General features: G+C 41.1%; 1 protein-coding gene across 1 annotated transcript in view; it reads left to right on the top strand.

Annotated features, from left to right (window-relative positions):
* The window catches only part of LOC307250250 (PDZ domain-containing RING finger protein 4), a gene marked incomplete at both ends in the record, with an annotated part of 42,942 nt that extends 25,789 nt beyond the window's left edge, over nucleotides 1-17,153 (top strand). Inside the window, 7 exons of the mRNA XM_080027279.1 lie at nucleotides 443-696; nucleotides 3,318-3,420; nucleotides 9,891-9,989; nucleotides 12,257-12,319; nucleotides 13,827-13,928; nucleotides 14,767-14,895; nucleotides 15,684-17,153. Coding sequence (XP_079883405.1) covers nucleotides 443-696; nucleotides 3,318-3,420; nucleotides 9,891-9,989; nucleotides 12,257-12,319; nucleotides 13,827-13,928; nucleotides 14,767-14,895; nucleotides 15,684-17,153 — 2,220 coding nt within the window. The remainder of the gene's footprint in view (nucleotides 1-442; nucleotides 697-3,317; nucleotides 3,421-9,890; nucleotides 9,990-12,256; nucleotides 12,320-13,826; nucleotides 13,929-14,766; nucleotides 14,896-15,683) is intronic.
* Between the last annotated feature and the right edge of the window lie 5,697 nt (nucleotides 17,154-22,850).

The following is a 22,850-nucleotide window of genomic DNA, read 5'->3' as shown; positions in this document are numbered from 1 at the left end:
AAAGAAGGAGGCTGAGGAGGTGGAAAGAGTTGAATTAATGAAAGAACAAGCCTCACTGCCTATTGAGAGAGAGAGAGAGAGAGAGAGAGAGGTCATTGGCATATGTGATTGGAGGCTCTATGTCTGAGGCTCCATTATAATGGTGTTTTAAGCAACAGAGCACAAGAGCCAGAATAACATGTATAATAGTTTAGCTTGGCTTCCCTATTGGCATTTATTCTTAAATGTCACTTAGCCAGAAAACTCTTTATTTCTCTGGGCTCTGTACACAGAGATGTACATAGCTGCATCGGTGAGCTTGAGTCAGGCGAAGTCTATCTGCACGACAGCTCTGCACCCATGAAATAATTCTAAAGAAACGGTCAACATAAGAAATCATGACGTATAGTTTTCCATATCGCAGACAAAACTAAAGAGTTTCATTCCCCTCTGTGCTTCTCAGGTGAATGGGAAGGAGTTGTCCAAGTCCAGCCATGAGGAGACTGTGGAGGCCTTCCGTGCTGCCAAGGACCCCATGGTGGTGCAGGTCATCAGGCGGACCCCCAGCGGCCGGCCCCACGGCTCCCCTCAGGAAATCCACGTGATGGATGTGTGCACGCAGACCGACATCACCTTCGAACACATCGTGGCGCTGGCAAAGCTCCGGCCTTCAACCCCTCCTGTGCCTGACGTCTGTCCGTTCCTGCTCTCCGACAGGTACGTAAAAGTAGGAAAATGTATGTGTGTACTGTATGGATTTTACATGGCCGTAAATGACGTCAATGATATACACTATATGGTTGTGTGGGTGTGTGTATCGTAGTGATTCAAAACAGCGTTATAGGTGTTGGTGATTTCATTTTATTTCTGATACTTTTATTCAATTTGTTTGAATAAAAGGATTTTGGTCCAGTGCCACACTGTTTGTTGTTGTGTCCTTGTTTTGACTTTGGCAGGGACTGATGGTAATTAAGAAGGGGGGAGGGAGTTGTGAGAAATGTTATTGAGCTATGAAGCAGAAATATCCGGGTTTGCAGGATTAGAATTATAAGTATGCAAGGCGCCTTTAAAATAATATGAATATGAATGAATTGCCTATCCAGCTGCATCGCCGATTGTGACAAATATAGATTTAGCTATGTCCTTCATGTCTCATTTTCACCGTCAGGACAAACCAAGTTAAAAAAAGAAAGAATTAAGGGCCAGGGCTAAATTGCCCTAATTAACCACATATACAGAATATATGTGTGAAGGCTTTTCAATATTGTTTTTGTATAAAGTATTCATTTAAATATATCACTGAGTAGATATACTGTATTAACATAAGTATGAACCAGACTAGGGGAATTGTATATGGTTGGACCGCAATTGTTTTTAGTTAAATTAATAGTAGTGTGTAGCTTAGTAGGCAATGTGTCAGGCGCTGGTGCGGATTCATTTTGAAAAAGCAACAACCAATGAGGGCCGAGTAATATGACCTTATATGACTTTTTTGACCTATCGCTGAATTTGGTCACCCGCTCACTCGGCGACATACGCGTTTGTAGGGCTTCATTTACAGATACATCAATATTCACTGCTGAATATATCTCTCCTGGGCAGAGCACAGCGCATGCAACTTTTTTTTCTTTTTACAATTTTCACCCTCTCGATAATGCTGGATGGACTATATTTGACGCGTGCCCCGGTGACTTAATCATGGATACAATCATGATGTAACTCAACTGTAAGATTAAACATTTTTTTTTGGGCTTACAGTACATCTAAATATTTAGAAGTGATGAGAAGACGTACTTTAGTTTTGTGTTGTGCCAAGTAGCTCAACGTTAACATGCGTGGTACAATCCCTAGAAGTCTAAATTACATCTCAACTGGATACTGCTTTTATTGTCCATGTGAGAGAAGAGGCATGCAATTATATATTAAAACAACAACAAAAAAGTTAGCAGCAAGAAGTCTCCTTGGAAAACAACAAAAGAAAACAGGGTTCATCATCTCCTCTTCTGGCATGTTGGTGTATATTATGTTCATCTCAAAGGAAAAGTAAACTGTGAATTAGAAAGTTTAGCATAAAGAGAATATCTGGGTTTCTCCTCGTGGGAATGAAGCCATGGAACAAAGGCAATGTAAGAGCGACTTGACACAGAACTGGGACGTTCTTGATGAACCAAAAGTATGTTTGTTAGTCTCAGTAGATAAGGCATTCCCTCAAACAACCATAAATATCTTTAATTATTTATTTATTTATCATTGGAGACATTCAGAAATGGAATTTTAGTTGGCTGCAACATCATTATGGCTAATTATAAAAAAATGCATTATTAAAAATGTGTGTTATTGTCAGTGTTACGCGCCAAACAAGTATCGTGATCTGATCGCATTTACTGCCACATGTATATGTCTCACACAGTAACACCTTAAAAAAATCCCTACGGGGTCTTAATGCCATAATTGGAGTAACCATTTTGACTCATGGAAGGTTTACAAGGTGATTAAAGCAAATGGGCTAATAAAAAAACTAGGCAACAGTGCAACGTGTTCTCGCGGTGTACTTACAGCCCCGGGCCCAACCCAAATGTAATCAATGTGTCCCATAAAACTCACATTTTCTTTCCTTTATCCGAGATCAGGTGCACAATCCAATAAACAGTCGATTTTATAGATACAACAAATGTTTGACAATCTTATTTTTGAAGCTAGATTGTAAATCTGTAATTGTATTCTGTGCACACCCACTCCCTGATGTTGTTTTACGTGTTATACTAAGGCATCAAAGAATAAAGCCTTCTGACATTTACCGGTCGGGTTTTGTGAATTATTTTTGAAACTGTTTTACGGTCCTTGGTTATCCGAGTCAGACATCCCCAGAACGCGTCACTCGACATGTTCAACAGAGTGACTTTTTGAAGTTTTTGTCCCCGCATGATTATCTTGGGTGGCACCGAAGCTGCTCCTCTTGCAGGGTCCTCACCATGCGCTTTTGTTCAGTGATTGAGGGAAGCACAATAGAAATACACTGTACAACGTGGGTGGTGGGGGGGGGGGGGGGGGGGGGGGGCTTCTGTCTGACGCGAGCAAGCAGCAAAATGATGTGGATATGCTGTTATTAATAAAGCTGTACTTTTGTCAAACACACTCCAGAAGCAATGAAAGCCCTTGACAAATCCTTTATTCTTCAGATTTCCAGCATGGACAAAGGCGCGGAAATCCTGTCACTGAACACATTTGAAAGACAATGTGAAAAAGGATCTTGCTAACGCCCTACTCTCCGCCTCTTTCTGTTTCTCTGCCTCCCTGTCTGTCCTTCTCTTTCTTCATCCTTCTGTCTATCCTGACAGCTGTCATTCCCTTCATACAATGGACCAGGATTACTATGAAGGGACAGACTACCTTTCCCCTGTTCCAGCTGATGGAGAGAGGACAGAGGAGTTTGAGTACGAGGTAAGAAAAGCACCCGACATCACTGCTGCTTACTAGAGCCTGACAGATTATTTGGCACGGCTAATATCATGGGCAAGTTAGTTGAATCGTTAATATTACAATTAGTCATTCTTTGGCAGATAATTAGCAAGAAATTGCAGTAGATAAATGTAGGAGTGATTTGTAGCAATCATGACGTTGCTAGAAAACCACAACTTGTAGGGTTTCAATTTCTCAAAGAAAAAAAAAAAGTCCTATATTTTACATTTACAACACCAGTTACGCTATATATTACATATTGGTCAATGGATAGCAATGTAACCTGGACATTAAGACTTTGTCTCTTGCCTACAATGTAGTTCACTTATTTCTATTAAAAAGGTATCAGGTCAGATGTTTACAATGATTGTCACACTCAAATACAATACAATGAACAATGCAATTAAACTTAACTCATCCATCAATATAACCGGTCAATCACAAATTGAACTATTCCTTTAATAGTTGAAGCTATGCTGGCAACTATATGAAGTCCCCCAACTGAATCTATGCACTTTATACATGATAACTAATACAGCAACAAATTACAATACCAGTGTGTGAATGGACTATGGGTATGTGAAGGCTTGAAGGGATCTTTAAAACAAAATATATGTTTATGTTGTGTTTTTAGACTTACAGCCTCTTTAAACTTTGTTTCCTGTATTGATATTGGCCTCAGAGGACCACTATCAGTAAGGCTTCACTCCTCGCAAGACAAGTTAAGTGCTGAAAGTGCAAAAAATGTTAGCACAGAGCTGCACCATATGTACAAACACACACCTGACCTCCTCAACACATGGATTCACATTGCCTCAACACTCCATATTTAATGATGCTTAACAATTGGTGGAAGGATGCCAACACTAATTGACTCTACAGGCAAATCCCAGGGGGAAAAGTAGTGACAGATGATAAGCCACACTGCAGCAGCCTGTAAAAAAAACCCTTCCTTCCTTTGACAATAACGGCACGCCTCCATGTGTTTGCTCTTTGAGGCAAAAAGAGAACGTTGAACACCTCCAAACTGTGACGCTGTTACCTGAGATGTGCTGGTTGTTTTTCACAGCTCTGGAAGAAAAATGCTAGCAAGCTGTTTGTCTCTGAGCTCCATCAAACCCAATCAAAGTGAGGTGTGTTTGTCAGGTGCTAGTAAGAAAAAGAAAAATACGGAAAAACATTTCTTTGCTTCTGCATCTTTACTGGAGTGTAGGTAACAGGAGCAGTTGGATAGGTGATTTATTTATTTATTTTAAGGCTGCTGATCTCTGACACATACAGATATACATACAGATGCACCGGTTCACCTGTGACAGGCAGAGATAAACAGGCTGTCTCCGCTCTCTGCTTTAGTCCAATCTTCTTTATTTCCGAGTCATTGAAGTGCGAGCATATTGCCTGCATGGGCTCCGACTGGTCTGATGAATGATGATTGCTCACCCCTCCCCTCATCTTATTTGTTTCATTTAAATTTGTTCGGAATGCTTCCACCCACTGAGCTTGAGCTGTTTCTTCACATCCTAAAGAGAGAGATCTGTGCACCCACTCGTACAGCAGAGGCCCCAGTGTCAAATCGTAACAAATATAATGTATCAGAGAGCCTCTCTTTATGCCTCATTGCTATTAACACATTCTATTATAATCTGTATGCTTTGTAGCCTACGCCATTTTTTTTTATATTTCATGCTTGGGGGGGTTAGAAACCACACTAATGCAGATCCACTTACTGTATGTCAACTGAAAACGCTGTGAGGGGAATGTCTGCCAAAAGCCAGAAAGCCACTTTTAGAGTGGACCTGATCCCTCACCACCCGCTGAAGGAGAGAAAAGAGAATGAAGGAAAGACATTTCCTCAAATTACCTATCGTCAGATGAAAAAGCACAGTGGGGGGAGAGCCGTTTGCTATTGCATCAAAGTGAAACCATCTCAATCTAATTCACTTTTCTAATACACCAGGACATTGATGTTAGGGTAGTCAACATGTGAAAATCCTATTAGAGTACTCTGGGTGGTAAGGTGAAGGCCAGATGCAATGGAAGTACACATTCATAGTTTACTGTATATTTCAAAACACAGAATTTCTCTTTAATTTTCCTGGACTAAGTACTTGGATAAAAAGATAAAGAGTTAGAATAGATAATGGCCTCAGGATATATACCACATACTACTATCGTCTCCATCTGATGAAACGTCAGGAGATACATCAAAGGACTGTCAATAAAGTAGGCTCTAAAGTGGAGTTTAAAAAAAACAATCAGTGAGTTTGATGAACTCAAACCTGCTCTTGTCAATATCAAAAGATCCTTACAGATTACAAAAAATTATCACCTAAGCCCTGCATTGCCCTCAGCTCTACATGGCGTTTTAGCATCTTTCAGCTCATTGCTTTGGTTTTACGCAGCATTCAGACCTAAAAACAATCCCTGTGCTAAAACTATTTAGACACCAAATACATTGCAACATGGTTTGCAATACTCTGAAAAGTGATCACAATTCAGTCGTGAGGAAACCAGTTGGAATCATTTGGCCAATCGTAGCTAAACACATACAGTATATGTCTTTAACAGTCAAATACCAGTTAGAACAGTAGATTTAAATTTCCTAATTTCTCCCTTAACTCTTAATTCTGTACTGTTTATGTATTCAATGGAGACTGACGGTCAAATTCCACCATCACTTTCACAACTCCCAGCATCTCCCTCGCCTACTATGTCTCCCTCTGTATACTATCTCAAAAACCTTGAAGTTGGACATTCAAATACTGTAAGTCATGCTTCACTTCATAAGCTGGGAAGTCCACCGTAGCTCGGTTAATTGAATTGTTTACTCTGTAGGAAAGGCATGGGAGAATTTCTCTACCTGCACACACTCTAGCCAATACTGTCTCCATCCTCTCTGATGTTTGGCCTGTTTGGATTAAAGAAACACACGGGCCATGCCTTACAGCTACGATTTCACACAGAAAACATACATTTCCTAGGATCCCTTGATGTGTGTGTGTGTGGCCAAAACACCATGATAACACCCATTCCTATGATTAGTTACGGTAAAGTTCTGAAGAAGCAAAGTACTCCAAACTCAGAGATAGTCTTTCCCTTTTTTTGTATGCCAGTGGTAGCCATCCATGCATTTGTGACTGCTTTTTCTATTACTGGTAATCAAAGGCGCGATTATTATGACAGCATCCAATGTGCTTTGATGGTGTGCGGCAATCTTCTTCCTAATCATGCCATCGCAGTCATTAATTTACTGTCAGTCCTCTGTCCCTGTGCCATGTCGCAATCTCCTGCCTGAGAGGAAGACAGCTCGCCTGGAAAATGGGGAAAAAAAATCAAAAGGCGAGAGGATAGACAGAGAATGGTGAAAGCTTGTTTGATGGATCAGGAGACAACCTCCTCTTACAAAGGCATCTGAGTGTGAGTGGGTGTTTTTTCAAACCAAATATTGGTCTTAAAACAAGAAAGCAAAAGAAAATCTGGTAAAAAAAATAAAAATAAAATAAAACAGGGTCACATGTGCAGCACACAGTTAAACACGAACAGACATGCAGGTTTGATGTTTAATCCAATGTGAAATCTTTTTTTTTAACCTAGTCATTTAGCCACAGGTCTCCTGCACCATATCGCACCATTAATTAGTCAGATGTTACTTTAGCTTTGTCTCACAGGACCTCTTATATAATATAATATATAATATATAATATGGATGATGTAGTAACTGGTCACACCACTGCTTGCTTTGCCCCTTAGTCTCAGCAATTAATTTGTCCATGCTTTGCTAGTGATTTCAATATTTCCCATAGATAAGTCCCACAACTTCTAACATCATATTAGCATGCAAGATGTGCGCTTTCTTTGCAGCTCCCATTACCTCCATGATTGCCCCGTTGCATCAGGAGAAGCGGCGCTTTAATAGTATCTCTACCAACAGTAATGGTGATAGCTCATTAGTAAGGTTTTTTTAATATGGCTAATTACCGATTTCTTTTGCAAGTCCACTTTGCTCATAAATTCAGCACCTAAGCTTTTTGGTTCTTTCACATTGTCTCCCTACACATCAGCTGGGATTCGAGGTTGTCATCGCTTCTGAGGCAGTCAATTAAAGATCTGAGCCCCCCGTCGCGTGGCGGCTGTCAAGAAAGATAAACCGGCAAAGCTCAGATGATGTCGTTTTTCTTCGGCTCTTTTTCTCTGTGATTGTGCGTGTGCTCCGCTGAGTGTACGGGTACACTAGTGTGTGCAAGTATGAGATTGTGCAAGCACGGATCAGGATTTAACCTGATTGTGTAATGTGTATGAGTATGTATGGAAGTGGTGTGGCCCAGCACGAGATCCCAAGGTCCAAAGACACCTCAATGACCTGCCAATGTGAGAGAAAAGCATCATAAGGGCTCATGAGGAGTATCCCCGAGGCACCAGGTGTTGGCTTGCTGGTATTGGCCTTTTACTCTCATCTCATCCTACCACAGTCAACCGACCCTCCCCCCCCCCCCCCCCCCCCCCATACACACAAACACACACACATCCCCTTTTTTGACACATTTGACACATGTAACCAGCCAACCCACACTTGTCGCAGCGGAAATGAATGTGTTTCTGTGTGAGACCCCTCTGAGCCCCACCGGAGCCCTCATTTCTCTCTGCCCCCTCCATCCTCCTCTACTCAACCACTTCGCTCCTGCTGCTGAGACTGGGTGTGTTTCTGCTCTAATGAAGTCTTTGGGAGGAGAGGCCATTTCACACTTGATTCCCTCCAACACCCTTGATATGTTTCTACATTTTAAGATGGAGCGCAGGCCTGTGCCGTGTGGTGCTTGGCTGCAACTCTGTTGGGGGAAAGAGTGCAATGTAGCTCATGTAGAATTATAAACTGTCTAAAAGCTTGGGAAGTTGAGTTTTGGTCCATATTCACAACATAATTTGGATACCACAGGAATGGGGATTGGGCCACTCACTCAAGTTCAAGCTGTGGTTGATCAAATCTGACTTTCTGTGTGTTTGTTTTTTTATGAACCTAATGAAGAATTCCTGTTGACGCCAAGGTACTTGGCTATGTTGCAAGTGGCTCGTGGGAAATGTTACGATCCCTGATTTGTGAGTCAATAGTTTGTGGATCTCTCCCCAAGGGAAGATGGGAATACTTTAGTGCTGCAGTAAACATGTATATCTGCTCAAATTAGCATAATTATAGTTTATTTATAGTCTAATATTCTATAACTTTGCAACAGCTTGAAAGAAAAAACACTTGCGGTCCTCTGACATTTATCAAAGCCCCACCGATCAAACTCTGCCAGCTGAGGATGTGTTTCATGATCAAACGCCTTTTGACTCAAAAACCACAGACGAGAGTTAGCAATCCACACTCAATAAGCGTCTCAAAAACAAGTAGAATATTTTTGCTGAAACTTGAAGAACATTGTTATTTGATATTCAGTGGAGCATAAACTTGGTGTTTCTGTAGTCATCGTTGTGCATGAAGATTTTAGTTTGTATGGCAAGTGCATAGAGTCGATTTGTAGACTCAGATCAATTGTTTCTTTAGTGTTATAGAGATTGGCAGAACACTATCACACCAACGTTTCTCTAGGGGATCACAGTGTGAGATAGCCCATGACCAAAAACTCCAAAACAGCTGGTAAATTGACCTTGTGGTGGGCTGTTATGTCAACAACTATTTTCAATATCATTTGTCCTAAAATGTTAAACTTGCCTTTGCCCAAGGGGTTAAAATACTTATCCGTATCAGTTGGTAGGCGCACCATTTAAGTTCGGACTGGAATATCTCAACAACTTTTGAATGGATTGCCATTAAACGTTTTACCTACATGGTCCACAGAGAATAAATAACAATAACCTTGGTGATCACCTGACTTTTTCTCTATCATCACCATGGGTTGGCAACTATGGTTCAGAGTGAAATGTCTAGACAACTATTGAAATTAGGTACGGACATTCAAGACCCCTTCAAAACCTCTTGAAGTGACATCCCTATCAGTCTCAGCTGTTCAGCTGTGCCATACACTGAAGTACAATTGTAAAGTGGTGAAGCATCAGCATGCTAGCATTGTCATTGTTGGCAATTAAGCTTAAATCAATGCTGTGCTTGGCTGTAGAATGATTCTGTATCAAATCTGGGACTTCCTTTAGTACACTCAGATGCTGTACAATTGCATTTGGCAGCTGCTCTTCTTCTGTTTTTTTTTTCAAGCCAATTGCGACTGTACAGCCAACATTTGACAAGCGTTTGTAACGCGCCAACATGTTTCCTGGTTTGCTCAATGGTGTTCAACTCAACTGTGATATGTTTTAAGTGCGCTGTATTTTGCTATAATTTACAGAGTGATCGCACTTATGCACTCAAAATAGAAGGTGTAAGTACATTAGTAGGCTATTTGAGACGGAATTTCAGTCTTGGTTTTACATTCCTTGTATTTTACCTCTTATTTTGATAGGAAGTGGAGTTGTGTCGACTCAGCAGCCAGGAGAAGTTGGGACTGACTCTATGCTACAGAACAGATGAAGAGGAGGATGTGGCCATCTATGTCAGTGAGGTGAGAAGATAACTTGTCCTTCAAGATGATGTGTTACATCTCCCAACTTAGTTTGCCATGAGGAAGCCCTTACTTTTTTTCATACTTCGTTTTTTCATCCAAGTACTCTCTCTAAACATAGACTCATATCTCTTTGATCTTCACCCACTCTAATTTGCTCCTGGAGATACTGAACAAAAACATGCAACATACATGAATCCACCTCCTGCAAGCCTTTTTTTTTGCCAACTACCACAATTAGGACTGCTAGCTGTTTAAAAAGAATGAAAAATGTATTGTTCTCCGGGCAAAAGGTATAAAGATTCCTCATACTCCAGTACTTTGAAGTGTTGCATTTACATATTATACACTGTTGTAGAAACAGACAATCATCATGGCTAGATAAGAGCGCCTCAGGGTAAAATTCCTAAACAACTGAGGGGGCAAGATTTCCAAGGCTTTATCAACTGTGACATTTAATATTCATCTTCCAATTTAAGATTTACTTTAGTATTCACATTAGCTGCAAAAAGGCAGGTTCCCCTATAGTAATTTTTAAATCAAATTATCTTCTCAAACACAAATTACATTACATTGAATAGTTTGGCAAAGATCTAACTGTGTGTGTACACTCCTAGTTACTAACATGGAATGACTGCCAAGACGTCCTCCCAGTCCTTACAGAACAGTTGACATTCTACAAGTAAGCCAGGAGATATACGGTTTTCTCCCACTTTCTCCCTACACGGAAAATACTGTTCTCCATTCTGTTAAACGTTCTCTCAGATTTTTTTTTGAAGTTGGCTCGGACCCTGAAAGGTGTTCACTTTGAGAGCAGAGCGGAATATAAATCACTGTGGTATGTGGCTCCTGGCAGTATCTTTTAGTGTTCGCTCTGAAAAAAAATAGAACTAAGAGGTGTGTGCTGCATTTGGATGAGGTTGCTGTCACTGTATGTGGTAGAGAAGCTGTAACGTGCTGTGATCTTGCAAAGGCAGTGAGAACACATCTACACAGAGTTAAGAACAATTCAAGGTCATTTTAAAAAACACTAAATGAGACAGCTGATTAATGGCCAGTGTTTTTTTCTCTCCCTTTGTTGTCATTTAAGTTTTATCCCTATTGTTTACATGTTGTCTCACCATTCAATAACTATAGAATTTAGGGGAACAAGCAAATAAAGATTATTTTCTTAGTTCACCGGTCCATACATTTTCTATATTAAATTATGTTAAAAGGCACAGAGTGCTGGAGTATGTCCCAGCACGTATGTCATTTGGACAAAAGTCCATCCTGGACAGGTCGCCAGTGTATTGCAGACCAACAGACACACTCATTCACTATAATGGGCAATTAAGAGTTTCAGTCCACCTTCCACCTCTTTGTTTGTCTCCTCCAAATCCATTTACTTCCCCACCATTTACAGACCTGACATTGTTTTTGTGTGTGTTAGAAAAGCAAACTCCACACATACTCCACACAGAAAAGACCAAAGCTGAGAGTCGAACCAAAGACCTATTCGCTGTGTGACAAAACTGTCACCGCAGCCATTCATGCACAATGATATCGTCAGAACATATACATTCCTACATTTCAGTTCACAGTTGTAGATTATAATGTTTGGGTGCTCTCCCTATAACTACAGAAAGATCACCTTCAATTTGCTCTGTTCCTCCCCGTCCTACACCCCAGTCTAGTGTCTAGTGACCTCCCACCCAGTGTAATGAGTGCTCCTCTGTGTAGGAGTGGACTATCATGAAGATGGAGTGCCACAGCTCCTCACCATCTCCAAGGGTCCCACCTGATAGGAGAGATTGAAATGAATGGCCCCAGACACCGATTGATTGGCCGATGAAAGAGTGTCCTGCCCCCTTGTTCACACACATTAGTCACAGGAGGGGCAGGTGCATCATGTACTGAGGTTGACTTATATACTGTTAATGCTATATGCAGAGGCCTGTGCAATATAAACCTGCCAACATATAACAACTGAGGTGGGTACAGTTGATGACTTAAATGATAAAGGTGATAACTCAGTTTGTTGTGTACTTTGCTCAGGGCTAAAAGGGCTTTTGAAAACTGACCAGGGAGCTACAGGAAAGCCATTTGACATCTAAGGTCTCCTGATGTTAGCACACCTATTATGTGTTGCGCACATTGTTAATACTAGTCTAGTTGCGTGACGTCTCCATTATGAGTTAAAAACATTTTCAGGCACTCCACCATTCTCCTGAATAAAGCCTCAAAGTGTATTTGGAGGCATTATTTTGTTTCCTATGTCTCCGCAGATCAGTCCAAACAGCATTGCTGCCAGAGATGGACGCATCCGAGAGGGGGATCGCATTTTACAGGTGCAGTAGACCACTCTCCATCGCCGGCCCCCGTCTACAAAAGCCCTCATTACATTCAATGTATAGACACGCTTTTATTTTGTCACACTCAACCACTGTCTCCCAGCACAAGAGGCCATTCATTTTTAATGGCAGCACATTAAAGGGGGAACTCGCCCCCGCTGTGACTGTTAGTGGGGGAGAAAGGCCCCCGTGGCTGTTTTAGTTACCGACTCAGCACCAACAGGGGTTTTTAAGAGTTCTGGTTCAGGATGGCACTGTGCTGTAGCTCACTGCCTCCTGTGGGATAGCTGAAAGGCCTTGACTGTTATTAGCCCCTAGCCTAATCTTCAGGCCTTAGATTCTTAGGAATTCTGCTACCGACGAGCAGAGGCTGTTATTAGGGCTGGATAGGGTTGCCTCCATGGGTTATGCGGGTAATTATGTTTTTTTGTGTAGGTGAGTCCTAGCCTTTAAAGTTAATGTTAGAGCTGCATAAAGGGATTTATCTAAGCCCAACAGGCTAAACATCCGACAATAAGTTACTTAATTGTTGTGGCAAACTATTTTCTGTGGTTTTAACAGGGCTTTTTCCACTGAAAATAGTCCCCTACTACTGATAGAAATCCTATACATGAGAGCTATGTGTACAAACTCAGAAACATCAACACGCTATAAGAACCTCAAACGCTCAGTAGAGATGTAAGGAGAACTGCAGCGTTGGGTTCCAACACCCTTTACATTACACATCGCCATCAGCACATTGTTAATATTAAAAAAGATTCACTCGTGCAGCTTAAGGGTTCAAAGTAATGTACAGTGAAAAGGTTAACTGCAGATCAAGTGATGGTCTTTGAATTGAGAAGGACACAGTAGTATTGTATGCAAAAAATGTATTTTCATAAGTAGTCCATTAGGAGAGAGGAAACAGGAATTAAGTCAGGGGAGATGTACATAGTATGTGCAAGTGCTTATTAGATGCTGGGGCAGAGGCATAAGCAGCACTGTTGGTCTAATTGTCTACCGGTGTCTACCCTGTGTTGTGTGACTGATTTAAGCCAGGAGAGAGGGTGTGTGTGTGAGGCAGGCTAGTACTCTGGCACTATTATCCACCAGTGACAGGGCCATTACTCTGCCTGCAAAAAGATGGACGCCCCCTGTCAGTGGCCAGTTAATTGTACGGCGAGATGTATGTATGCTGCTGTATACTTTGGTGAACACAACAGCTCCGCTGGCCCACGACCACTGTCCCATTCATAATCACTGCTGGGCCCAGCTTCATATTAGGGAGCAGCACAGACTGTTTGCAATTTCTGTTGGAGAAAAAAAGCCATTATAGTGCAGTGCCACACTTTTATTGTGGTACTTTGTTTTTCTTAAGGGCTTGTATATTGAAAGAACGAAGCTGGCCTGAGTGTATGCGTGTGTCTCTGTGCAAATGTTTGCATGTGTGTAAACAACATATGTTTGCCTGCTTGGTTCTTGTTTAATAGTAAATATGGTACTTATGATTTCATGCCATCTTCAGATTAATGGCCAAGATATACAAGACAGAGGGGAAGCTATGGCTGCGCTCTCAAATGACGAATGCAGAAACATTGTGCTGCTGGTTGCCAGACCTGAGCTTCAGGTAAGAGATTACCATACACACTTGCACTGACATACTGCATTTTCAACCATTGAACGAAAGACATCCTATAGGCCTTACATGGGTAAAAGAAGCACACTACAGCCCTGAAGGTTTGCCATCTACAGTGTTTGTGTTCAGAGTAAACCTTAGCAGGCTGGGGTAGCCAACCCTCCCCCTCCCTACTGCCACAACCACTCCTAGTGGAAGCCACCACTGAGACACCTCATCATGTTTTATTTTTATGTAGCGGCACTGTAATTGACTTCCAACGGTAAGCCATAAAAGCTAATGGCATGCTAATGTGGAGTGAGTTCAGGCCCAAGGCCGATGGCGAATAAGCAAAAGGACACTGCCGCAGTGCAGATGAGCCAGGAGCAATAGTAGAATCTTTGTAATTAAATGTGTCTCTCAGTAGTAAATCATAAGAATTCAGATATGGATCTCATTTGGTTCACATCGAGCAGACAAACAGATGATGAATGGTGTGGAGTAAATAGGTTCAAAGTTGGCAGTCTTATGTCAATTCAATTGTATTGGCTTGATTTTAAGATTAGAATGCATGTTTTAAAGATGGGGGTGGTTAGAAAAAAAATGCAACTGCATATCGGTTAAACAACACAGCACTTTGATGCTTACGGTTTGTTATTCTAAAACCATGCTGGGTGTGTTTTTAGAAAATCCCATTTGGGCAGCCATTTGGAACACCCAACTATTTGTTTTGAGACACTGTGTCGCCACAAGCTCTCTAGGCCTTGACAAATAACATTCTCCCCTTTCTCTCTCTCTCTCTCTCTCTCTCTCTCTGCTCTCTATGCTTCCCTTCTTCATTCACCATTAGCTGGAGGAGGCCTGGCTGGATGATGAGCACAGTGAGTTCCTGGAGCAGCTGAAGATGGAAATGTTAGAGGAGCAGCAGAGAGAGGAGATGGAGTTGACTGCATTACAGGAGGAGCAGGAGAATGAACAGGTCAGGCAGCAGAATAAAGATATGTTTTAAGTGATTGAGTGGAAAAGCTTTGTTAGCTGGGTCTAAGAAAAGCTTGGAAGCTTGTTTCTTTTTTATTGTCTCTGTTCATTAAGAATTAAGCCCCTAAAAACTAGTGCATCAAATTGAGTTAAACGATTTAAAAATTTGACAGACTGTAGAACACAATGTTTTATGAATATCAAACCAGCAAACTAACCAATATTAACCAGATCTAACCAGTGCCAGAGATGGAATCAAAATCTTCATTTACTTTTCTTTAACAAAACAGTGAAAACAAGCTTTGTTCTTTGAAATATGAATATAAAATTATTATTATAAATATGTATAGAAGGGGACTGTTGAAGCATTTAAATTCCAAACCCTAGTAATCACAATTTAAAATTCTGTCAAGAGGATTGTATGCTACGAAAATCCATAAAAATAGAACTTCAAAGCCACGGCAGAGAGGAAAAAATCCCTGAAGTAACAGAGCTGAATAACAGAAATGGGGTTGAACTTCCTCAACTTTTAAATACTGCAGTTCTGGTGACTTTTTTGTTGTTTTTCTATCCTTATTCTATACAAAGGGAGGTAAAAACTCCAGAGTGCATTTCAAAGTTCATGACATCAAACAAGTGAAACATACAAAACTAATCAAAAATGCACACTCCAAAGTTTTCAATGAGGGCCATAATAATAAAGAATAATCCTTGTGTGGATAATTAAGAAGGAAATGTGTTTGCAGTCGTCATATGTCATGCTGATCTTGTTCATGTTTTTCATTTCAGAGAGCAGAAGACGATGAGCCCACCTGCTCCACACTGCCACACATGGAGAATGTCCTGAGAATAAAAGACAGAATGGAGAGCTCAGAGCATAATGTCCTGGCACAAATCCAGAGACGTCTGTCCCAGTGCCTGAGAGACAATCTGGACACAAGCCGTACCACGGGCTCCACACGACTGGAGGACAAAGAGGACGAGGACGGTGATGAGATGGAAGGGGATCGTTTCCAGCAGCTCTTGGAGCTGAAGTGTCAGATACGCAACAGTGGAGAGTACGACCTGTTCTACAGCCGGCGCAGCACTATTGAGTGCAGCATTGGGGAGCAGGGCGGCGTGCAGCAAGAGCTACGCATGCTCAACGAGGAGCTGCGCAGCATCGAAATTGAATGTCAGAACATCATGAAGGCCCATAACCTCCGCAAGGGCCAGCAGTCTCCCTCCACCGCCCACTCAGCACCCTCAACCAAAAACCAAAGCCCCCATCGGAGTGAGCCCACAAGGGGGAAGCTGGTTGACATTAATGACAGGCTGGAGAAATCGGACAAGGACAGCTCCAGTGCCTATAACACAGCAGAGAGTTCTCGGAGCACACCTCTGGCAATGGACCGCTCCCCGGAGCACTCGCTCCAGAGGATGGTCAGTCTCACCAACCAGAGGAACCTCTGCAGCAGCCTTGCCACTGGCCCTTGCCTGAGCCCGAGCCCCATCCCAGCATGCCGTGCGCCAGCCCCAGGGAAAAGCAGCAGTCCTAACCACGGCAAACCTTCGGAGTTGAAGCACACACCTCAGGCTGAGGAGGAGAGCATGAGGATATTAAAGCCACATTCTTCCCACATTCCTTACTTCTCTCCTTCCCACAGTTCCCAGCAGAGGCAGGTTAACATCCCGGCTCATGCCCAGCACTACCAGAGCTACATGCAGCTGATCCAGCAGCGTTCAGCTGTGGAGTACGCTCAGAGCCAGCTCAGCCTGCTCAGTGTCTGCAAAGAGCCTCAGAGGCCCAGCAATGAGCCCAAGATGGAGTGGAAGGTCAAGATCCGCAGCGACGGCACACGCTACATCACCAAGAGGCCTGTGAGAGACAAGATCCTGAGGGAGCGAGCCCTGAAGATCAAAGAGGAGCGCAGTGGGGGAATGACCACAGACGATGATGCAATGAGTGAAATGAAGATGGGGAGGTACTGGAGTAAAGAGGAGAGAAAGCAGCACCTGGTCAGAGCGAAAGAACAGAGGAAAAGGAGGGAGTTTATGCAGCAGAGTCGGCTGGAAAGTTTGAAGGAGAACCCTCAGAGCAGCAGCGAGGGTCGCAAGGAAGTCAGCATCATAGAACTCAGCCAGAAGAAGATGATGAAGAAACGCAACAAGAAGATCCTCGACAACTGGATGACCATCCAGGAACTGATGACTCATGGTACAAAGGCACCCGAGGAAACCAAGGTGCACAATGCCTTCCTATCTGTCACTACTGTATAAAGAAAGAACACACACATTCTACCCCATGTGGTATAATATACTTGCCTCGTTCAATGTGGCGTTTTTATTAGGACAATAGGAATATTTTTCACACTTTGTAAACCCAAAAGGCATTTTGTAAAGAATTTATCAGTGGTGTCATGGCATTTTCTTCAAGTTTTTCAATATTGTTTTTCATATCACTGCGGGGAAAAAAAAGTTTTCTATGAAATTATGACTATATAATTATTTTATTACTTCACTCTAGACATGTTTATCTTTTCAATTATATTTTCATATTTATGTTCTAACCATATAACTCAAAATAGTTATATGAGCATCAAAAAAAAAGTTATGTATTTTTCTTTTGTGTATGTAGGCTACACTTGCCAGTTGCAAACACAATGAATGAACACACAAGTTGTTTCATGCTACTTTGAAGCTGAAAACGACTCTCTCAATGCTGTCAAGAGGTATTTGAAATATGTTTCAGACTATCGATGCATAGAAGGGAAACTTGTCATAAAATGTAACAGCTAATCGTAAAAGTATCATTAAATTATAACAGCTTAAAAGATAAAATAAGGTAAGAATTTCAGCTTACAAAGGAACATGTATCACACATTACAATCCTAGTACTGTATAACTCGCTACTAATAAGAGATTACATGGGAGAAATCCCCTTAAAAAAACCCTGAAATGTTTAGCCTCAAAAATTTACTTTGGTAGGAAAAGTACATGGAGTTTCAGATAACAACATTGTACTTTTTTAATATGAGCAAAGGTTTCTGGCTGACAAATGACTTGCCATTATCATTTTCTACAATCAACTATTTTATGAAAGCTTTGTTTAAAAGTTTGATACCTCATTTTACAGTGAAACTCTTCATATATTGTTTCTGATATTTGTGAACTTTAGATACTTTTCTAAGTTACAAACAAGGAAACAAAACTGAACAAGCTGCTACACTGACAAGTAGGGCTGGGTATTGTTCAAAAGGTTTTGATTTTGAAATAGTTTTTTAAAAAGATGACATTACACGTTGATATGGTAAAAAAAAATGACTTAAGTTTTATTGTTCCGCTCATTGGCTTTTGTTCAAAATATCAATAAACAAAACTTTAAATAGACTGGAAATCGTAGTCACTGCCTTCAGATAACCACAAATGCTCTATCTCCTATGCCACTGCAGCTCCAGCCAATCACCAGCACTTTTTAGATCTTGGCCCATCAACGATGCCGTCGGCTCACTGACGTTGAACGACGAGACATTTTTCGATTCTTGACATTCCGATACATGACACGACATTTCGGTCGATGCCAAAAAAAGTATTGAACTTCGATACCCAGCCCTACTGACAGGTCAATGGAAATACAACTACAGTATGTGAACACAGGGAACTGTACTATATTGTACTTCATTATTAGTTTTGGGATGTTTGTGTTCCTATACTCTAAGACAAGTCTAAAATATACTGACTCAGTGCCAGTGTAGCAGCTTTTGTTTGTATAGTTTGCAAATTTGGGTAAAAAAAAACACACATTTGTATTCAGTTTTATTTTTGCTTGATATTTAGATTGTTTTTCTACATATTTAACATCAGATGGACCTGCTCATAGCTTTTTACATACCAATATTTTTACATACTTTTTACTCTCCACTTACACCTTTACTCAGCATAGCCTTAACTAAAAATAAATAAATCAATGATGCATTTGTGGTGCCAACGGATTTCATACACAAACACACTGTCCCTGGATAGCAACTGACAGATATTATTCAGCCTTATTCATACATCTTTTGAGTTTTTAGTAACTGAAGAAATCTGATAGATATTGTATAGTGGTTACGGAATTATGTTTGCGGTCACATTCAATTGTGTTTGGATGATTGCCACTGAGCAGGACTCAGAACACAGCAGATTAGATCATTGAACAACTAAACTGGCGAAACGAAAGTGTTGCCATTTACCAACAGACTTTATAGTTCAGTTACATGTGTAGTATAATCATCCCAAATGCCTACTTTTGAACTGAAATAATGTACATTTTAAACGAATCCGTGTGTTTGTTTTGAGTCAGTGTCAATGGTCAAATTTTTTGAGTAATGCATAGTTGGCACATTTGTAGCCAGGTGAAATGTGTGATAATGGTGAAAGAAATGATAATAAATTATTGTTTTTTGGTATAACGTCGCACTGGATAATTTTTTCTTATCAAGACATTTGTGAAATAACAAAAATCTGCTGCTAACTTTAGCTGGTAAAAGCTAAAGCTGGTCACAGGTACACCTTGAACATATGCAGTATGTTTTTGAACTCATCACAACAACTTTGGGATTAAATAAAGTTTTTTTTTCTTTAGTTGCTTTACAAATGGCTTATTTTTTTTGTGAAGAAATTCTGTGTGAGCATGAGAAAAGTAAAGTGCAAAGAGCAGCAAAAAAAGTCACTGGAGTAAAGACAAGTCTAGTGAACCCAGGGCAACTGAATTACTTGTTCAGTGAACACACATCCACCTCAGATATAGCTTCAAGAATGACTCACCTTTTCCTCCCCTCTGTCGGTTTGTTAAATTATTAAGCAGAAGGACATTTCAATTAAAATCAACTTCCACTTGGGGGACTTTGTGTTTATTAAAATGGATCAACCACTTGATACTCTTAGGCCTTGCCATATGCAGGAGAGAGCTACTGGGATACTCTGACCTATGTAGGATTTTAAAGGTGGAGTAAGGGATTCCAGAGAAAGCTATTTCTCTCTGACTTTGACAAAAAGTGTTTTGGATTAGAATTGCTGACTCCACCTTTAAGTTGTTCGTGTGTTTTAGCTGAAATGAAGTGTTACGGACACACTACTGCCACAAGACGGTGTTGTACTTTTGTGTTTCCTTTGAACTGAAAACTGGTCAAATATAAAAAAGGTACCATGTCACTATGATATTAAACAGGCTTTCTTTGGAGTAGAAATTGTTCTTGGGAGCCCATTCTAGGCTTGCATTGCCAATCACTCTGTGTAAGTATTCAATATTTTTTATCTTTAATGTCTAAAAAATGTGCCCGTGAAAACTCTATCCAGCTCTTTACAAATACAAAATGGCCATTGCTCAGTCTGTGTATCACTATGAAAGCACTATCTGCTGGCCTATTCTTACTTTATTTAATTCCAATATGGTTTTATAATGCCAAGATGTCACCTCTTGTATGATTTTCAGGTTGAACTCCCTGGTCAACTCCTTCCATTTCCATTTTGCTCTCTGGCACTTAAAAGCATCTCCATTTATACAGCGACCAAAACATTAACATCCAAGTTGATATTGAAAAGTAGACTCTTGCCGTCCCCAGAGCCCATATACTCTGGCCCTCATTTGTCCAATCTTCTTGGTCTGTAGAGACAAAGACCATCAAAATGCCAATGGAAAAGCCACGGAACAAGAAGCGGTGTGAGTTGTACTAACCCAAGACCAGAACTAAAGCGAGTGCTTGCTAGCTAATTAAGTTCATCCCAAAGCCCCTGAAAGACCCAGTCAGGTGTAATTAAAATCGAGCCTGTGACAGCCGTGGCATTTGTCAAAGCCACCCAGCAGTTCAAATACCAGTACTGACAGAAATGTCAAACAGATAGCAGTGGCTCATCTCCTCTTCAGCGCTCCACTCACAAAAACGCACTCACACACAGTCACACGCTTGCAAACGTGTGCGCGCGCACACACACCGCACCGTTGTGAATATTAACTGATTAACCTTTAGGATTTCCTGAACAACAAAAACATCTAAATCTATATCATTGTTAAGGCCCATATGTATTGACATAAAGATCCACTTCACATGTGACGGTGCAATCTACTCCATAGTGCCTCCTTTTCCTCCTTATCTCAGGGGCTTGTAACTAACTGGTAATTGCATCGGATCATGCGCCTATGTATGTCACTCTAGAAATTGATGGTTGGTTTGATCTTTGATATTATAACTGCTATGTTGTGGTAATTGGTATTATCATGCCGGATGTAGTGGTGTGTCTGCGGACACACTGTTACTGCTGAGCCAGCTGTTGTGCATTCATATGCCTTAATTAAGCGGAAGACAATAGCGTCTACAATGATAGAAGATTATGGTGCATGAAATCCATTACCACCTCCACTGACATTCTCAAAATTGATAATGTGTATTTTGAAGAAAATCTTCAGAAATGTTAAATGAACTACATATTATTTTGTCCCCATTCAGTAACCAGGTTAAAGAGTCTATAGCCATACTAACTGCTCTGTGGCACTATGTATTTCGAGTTAAATGCTAACATCATAAAAATATGCTGGTGTTTAGCAAGTATAATGTTTACCATGGTCACAATCTAGTTTAGCACATTATGCTAATGTTCACTAATTTTTTATTTTTTTTAAAGACGGAGAACAGCTGAGTGACATAAGATTAGCAGGTTATTGGTGATACACTTAAAGTCTTAGACCAATTAAAATAAAATAAAAAGAAGGCTGTATTTATATAGCGCTTTAATCAAACATGCTTTGCAACGTTTTTTGCCGCTCATTCACGCACACACCGATAACAGTTCCAAAATTGCCCATTCATCCTGAGTGGAGATGACAATTCCTTGTGACTGAATGTCATGGCAATAAAACAAACCAATCCAGAGAGGAAGAGTCAGGAGATCACCATATTTACTAGCCTGGTCCAACCAGACCATCGTACTTCATTTCATTTGTACAGAAGGTCTGGAACTGCTGTAATTGGCAAACGTTCACTCACTTGGAGGCGGGTGTCTGTTGAAGTTTAAAACTATTGGATCTGCTCAGTGCCACTCTGGATTAGCCAACCAATCGCATAACGTTTGGTCGTGCCGTATGTCATGAGCCGGCTTCTGACGGTGTGTTCCAGCTGTACAGGGAACTCGGAAATTTCCGACTTCACTACATATTGCAGTCTATGGATCTACCGGTACTTGGCAACGGTAACTTGCTAGAGCCGAATGTTTAGTTATTTGGATGAGAAAGGTTGTAGGCGTCAATACTTTCCCGAGCAGATGCACTGGAACACAGACGGGTCGGAACTCGGAACTACCAAGTCGGAAATTTCCGAGTTCTGAGTAAAGGAACGCAGCATTCAACTGAAACTGGAGCGCGACTTCGACGTCATCGTTCTCAGCCACTTCCTCTGTTCGCTGATTGGACACTCAGAAATTTGTTCGAGCAAAATCCCACTAATACGCCCCATCCCCAGACTGACTACTGAAGGGAAAATTTGGGCGGAAGTAGGTGGACTGGCGGAGCCAAGCTACATATTTACTAGGATTCAAGTGAGAGACCAACAGACAAACGGACAGACCAATATTGCTATCCACTAGTATCCACACAGCCATGCCACGAGCAGGGCAGAATAGGACAATGGTATAAGGACAGAATGCTCAAGTGTAGTATGTCTTGAGAGAGACCTTTTAACCAAAATGTTTAACACAATAAAACGCTCAGTGGTCATATTTTTGCCAAGATGTTATTGTTCTTCTTTAAATGTCCCATGAACTGAAGTAATGTGTAAAACAGTAGTGCAAGTGTTGATCATATCAGACTACAGTAAATCGACTCATATTGTAGTACATGAAAGCATTCAGTAAATGCCTACAGTAGTTGCTAGTGCAGAGAAACTCACATCCAAACACACTGGGGGCCTCAGGGAAAACTGCTCCCTCAGTTGAAAAAAAAAAAAA

Source organism: Ammodytes marinus (genome assembly GCF_949987685.1).
Source record: "Ammodytes marinus genome assembly, chromosome: 5".
Taxonomy (NCBI): domain Eukaryota; kingdom Metazoa; phylum Chordata; class Actinopteri; order Uranoscopiformes; family Ammodytidae; genus Ammodytes; species Ammodytes marinus.
Note: the sequence above shows the minus strand (reverse complement) of the source record. Positions and strands in the feature narration are given on the sequence as shown.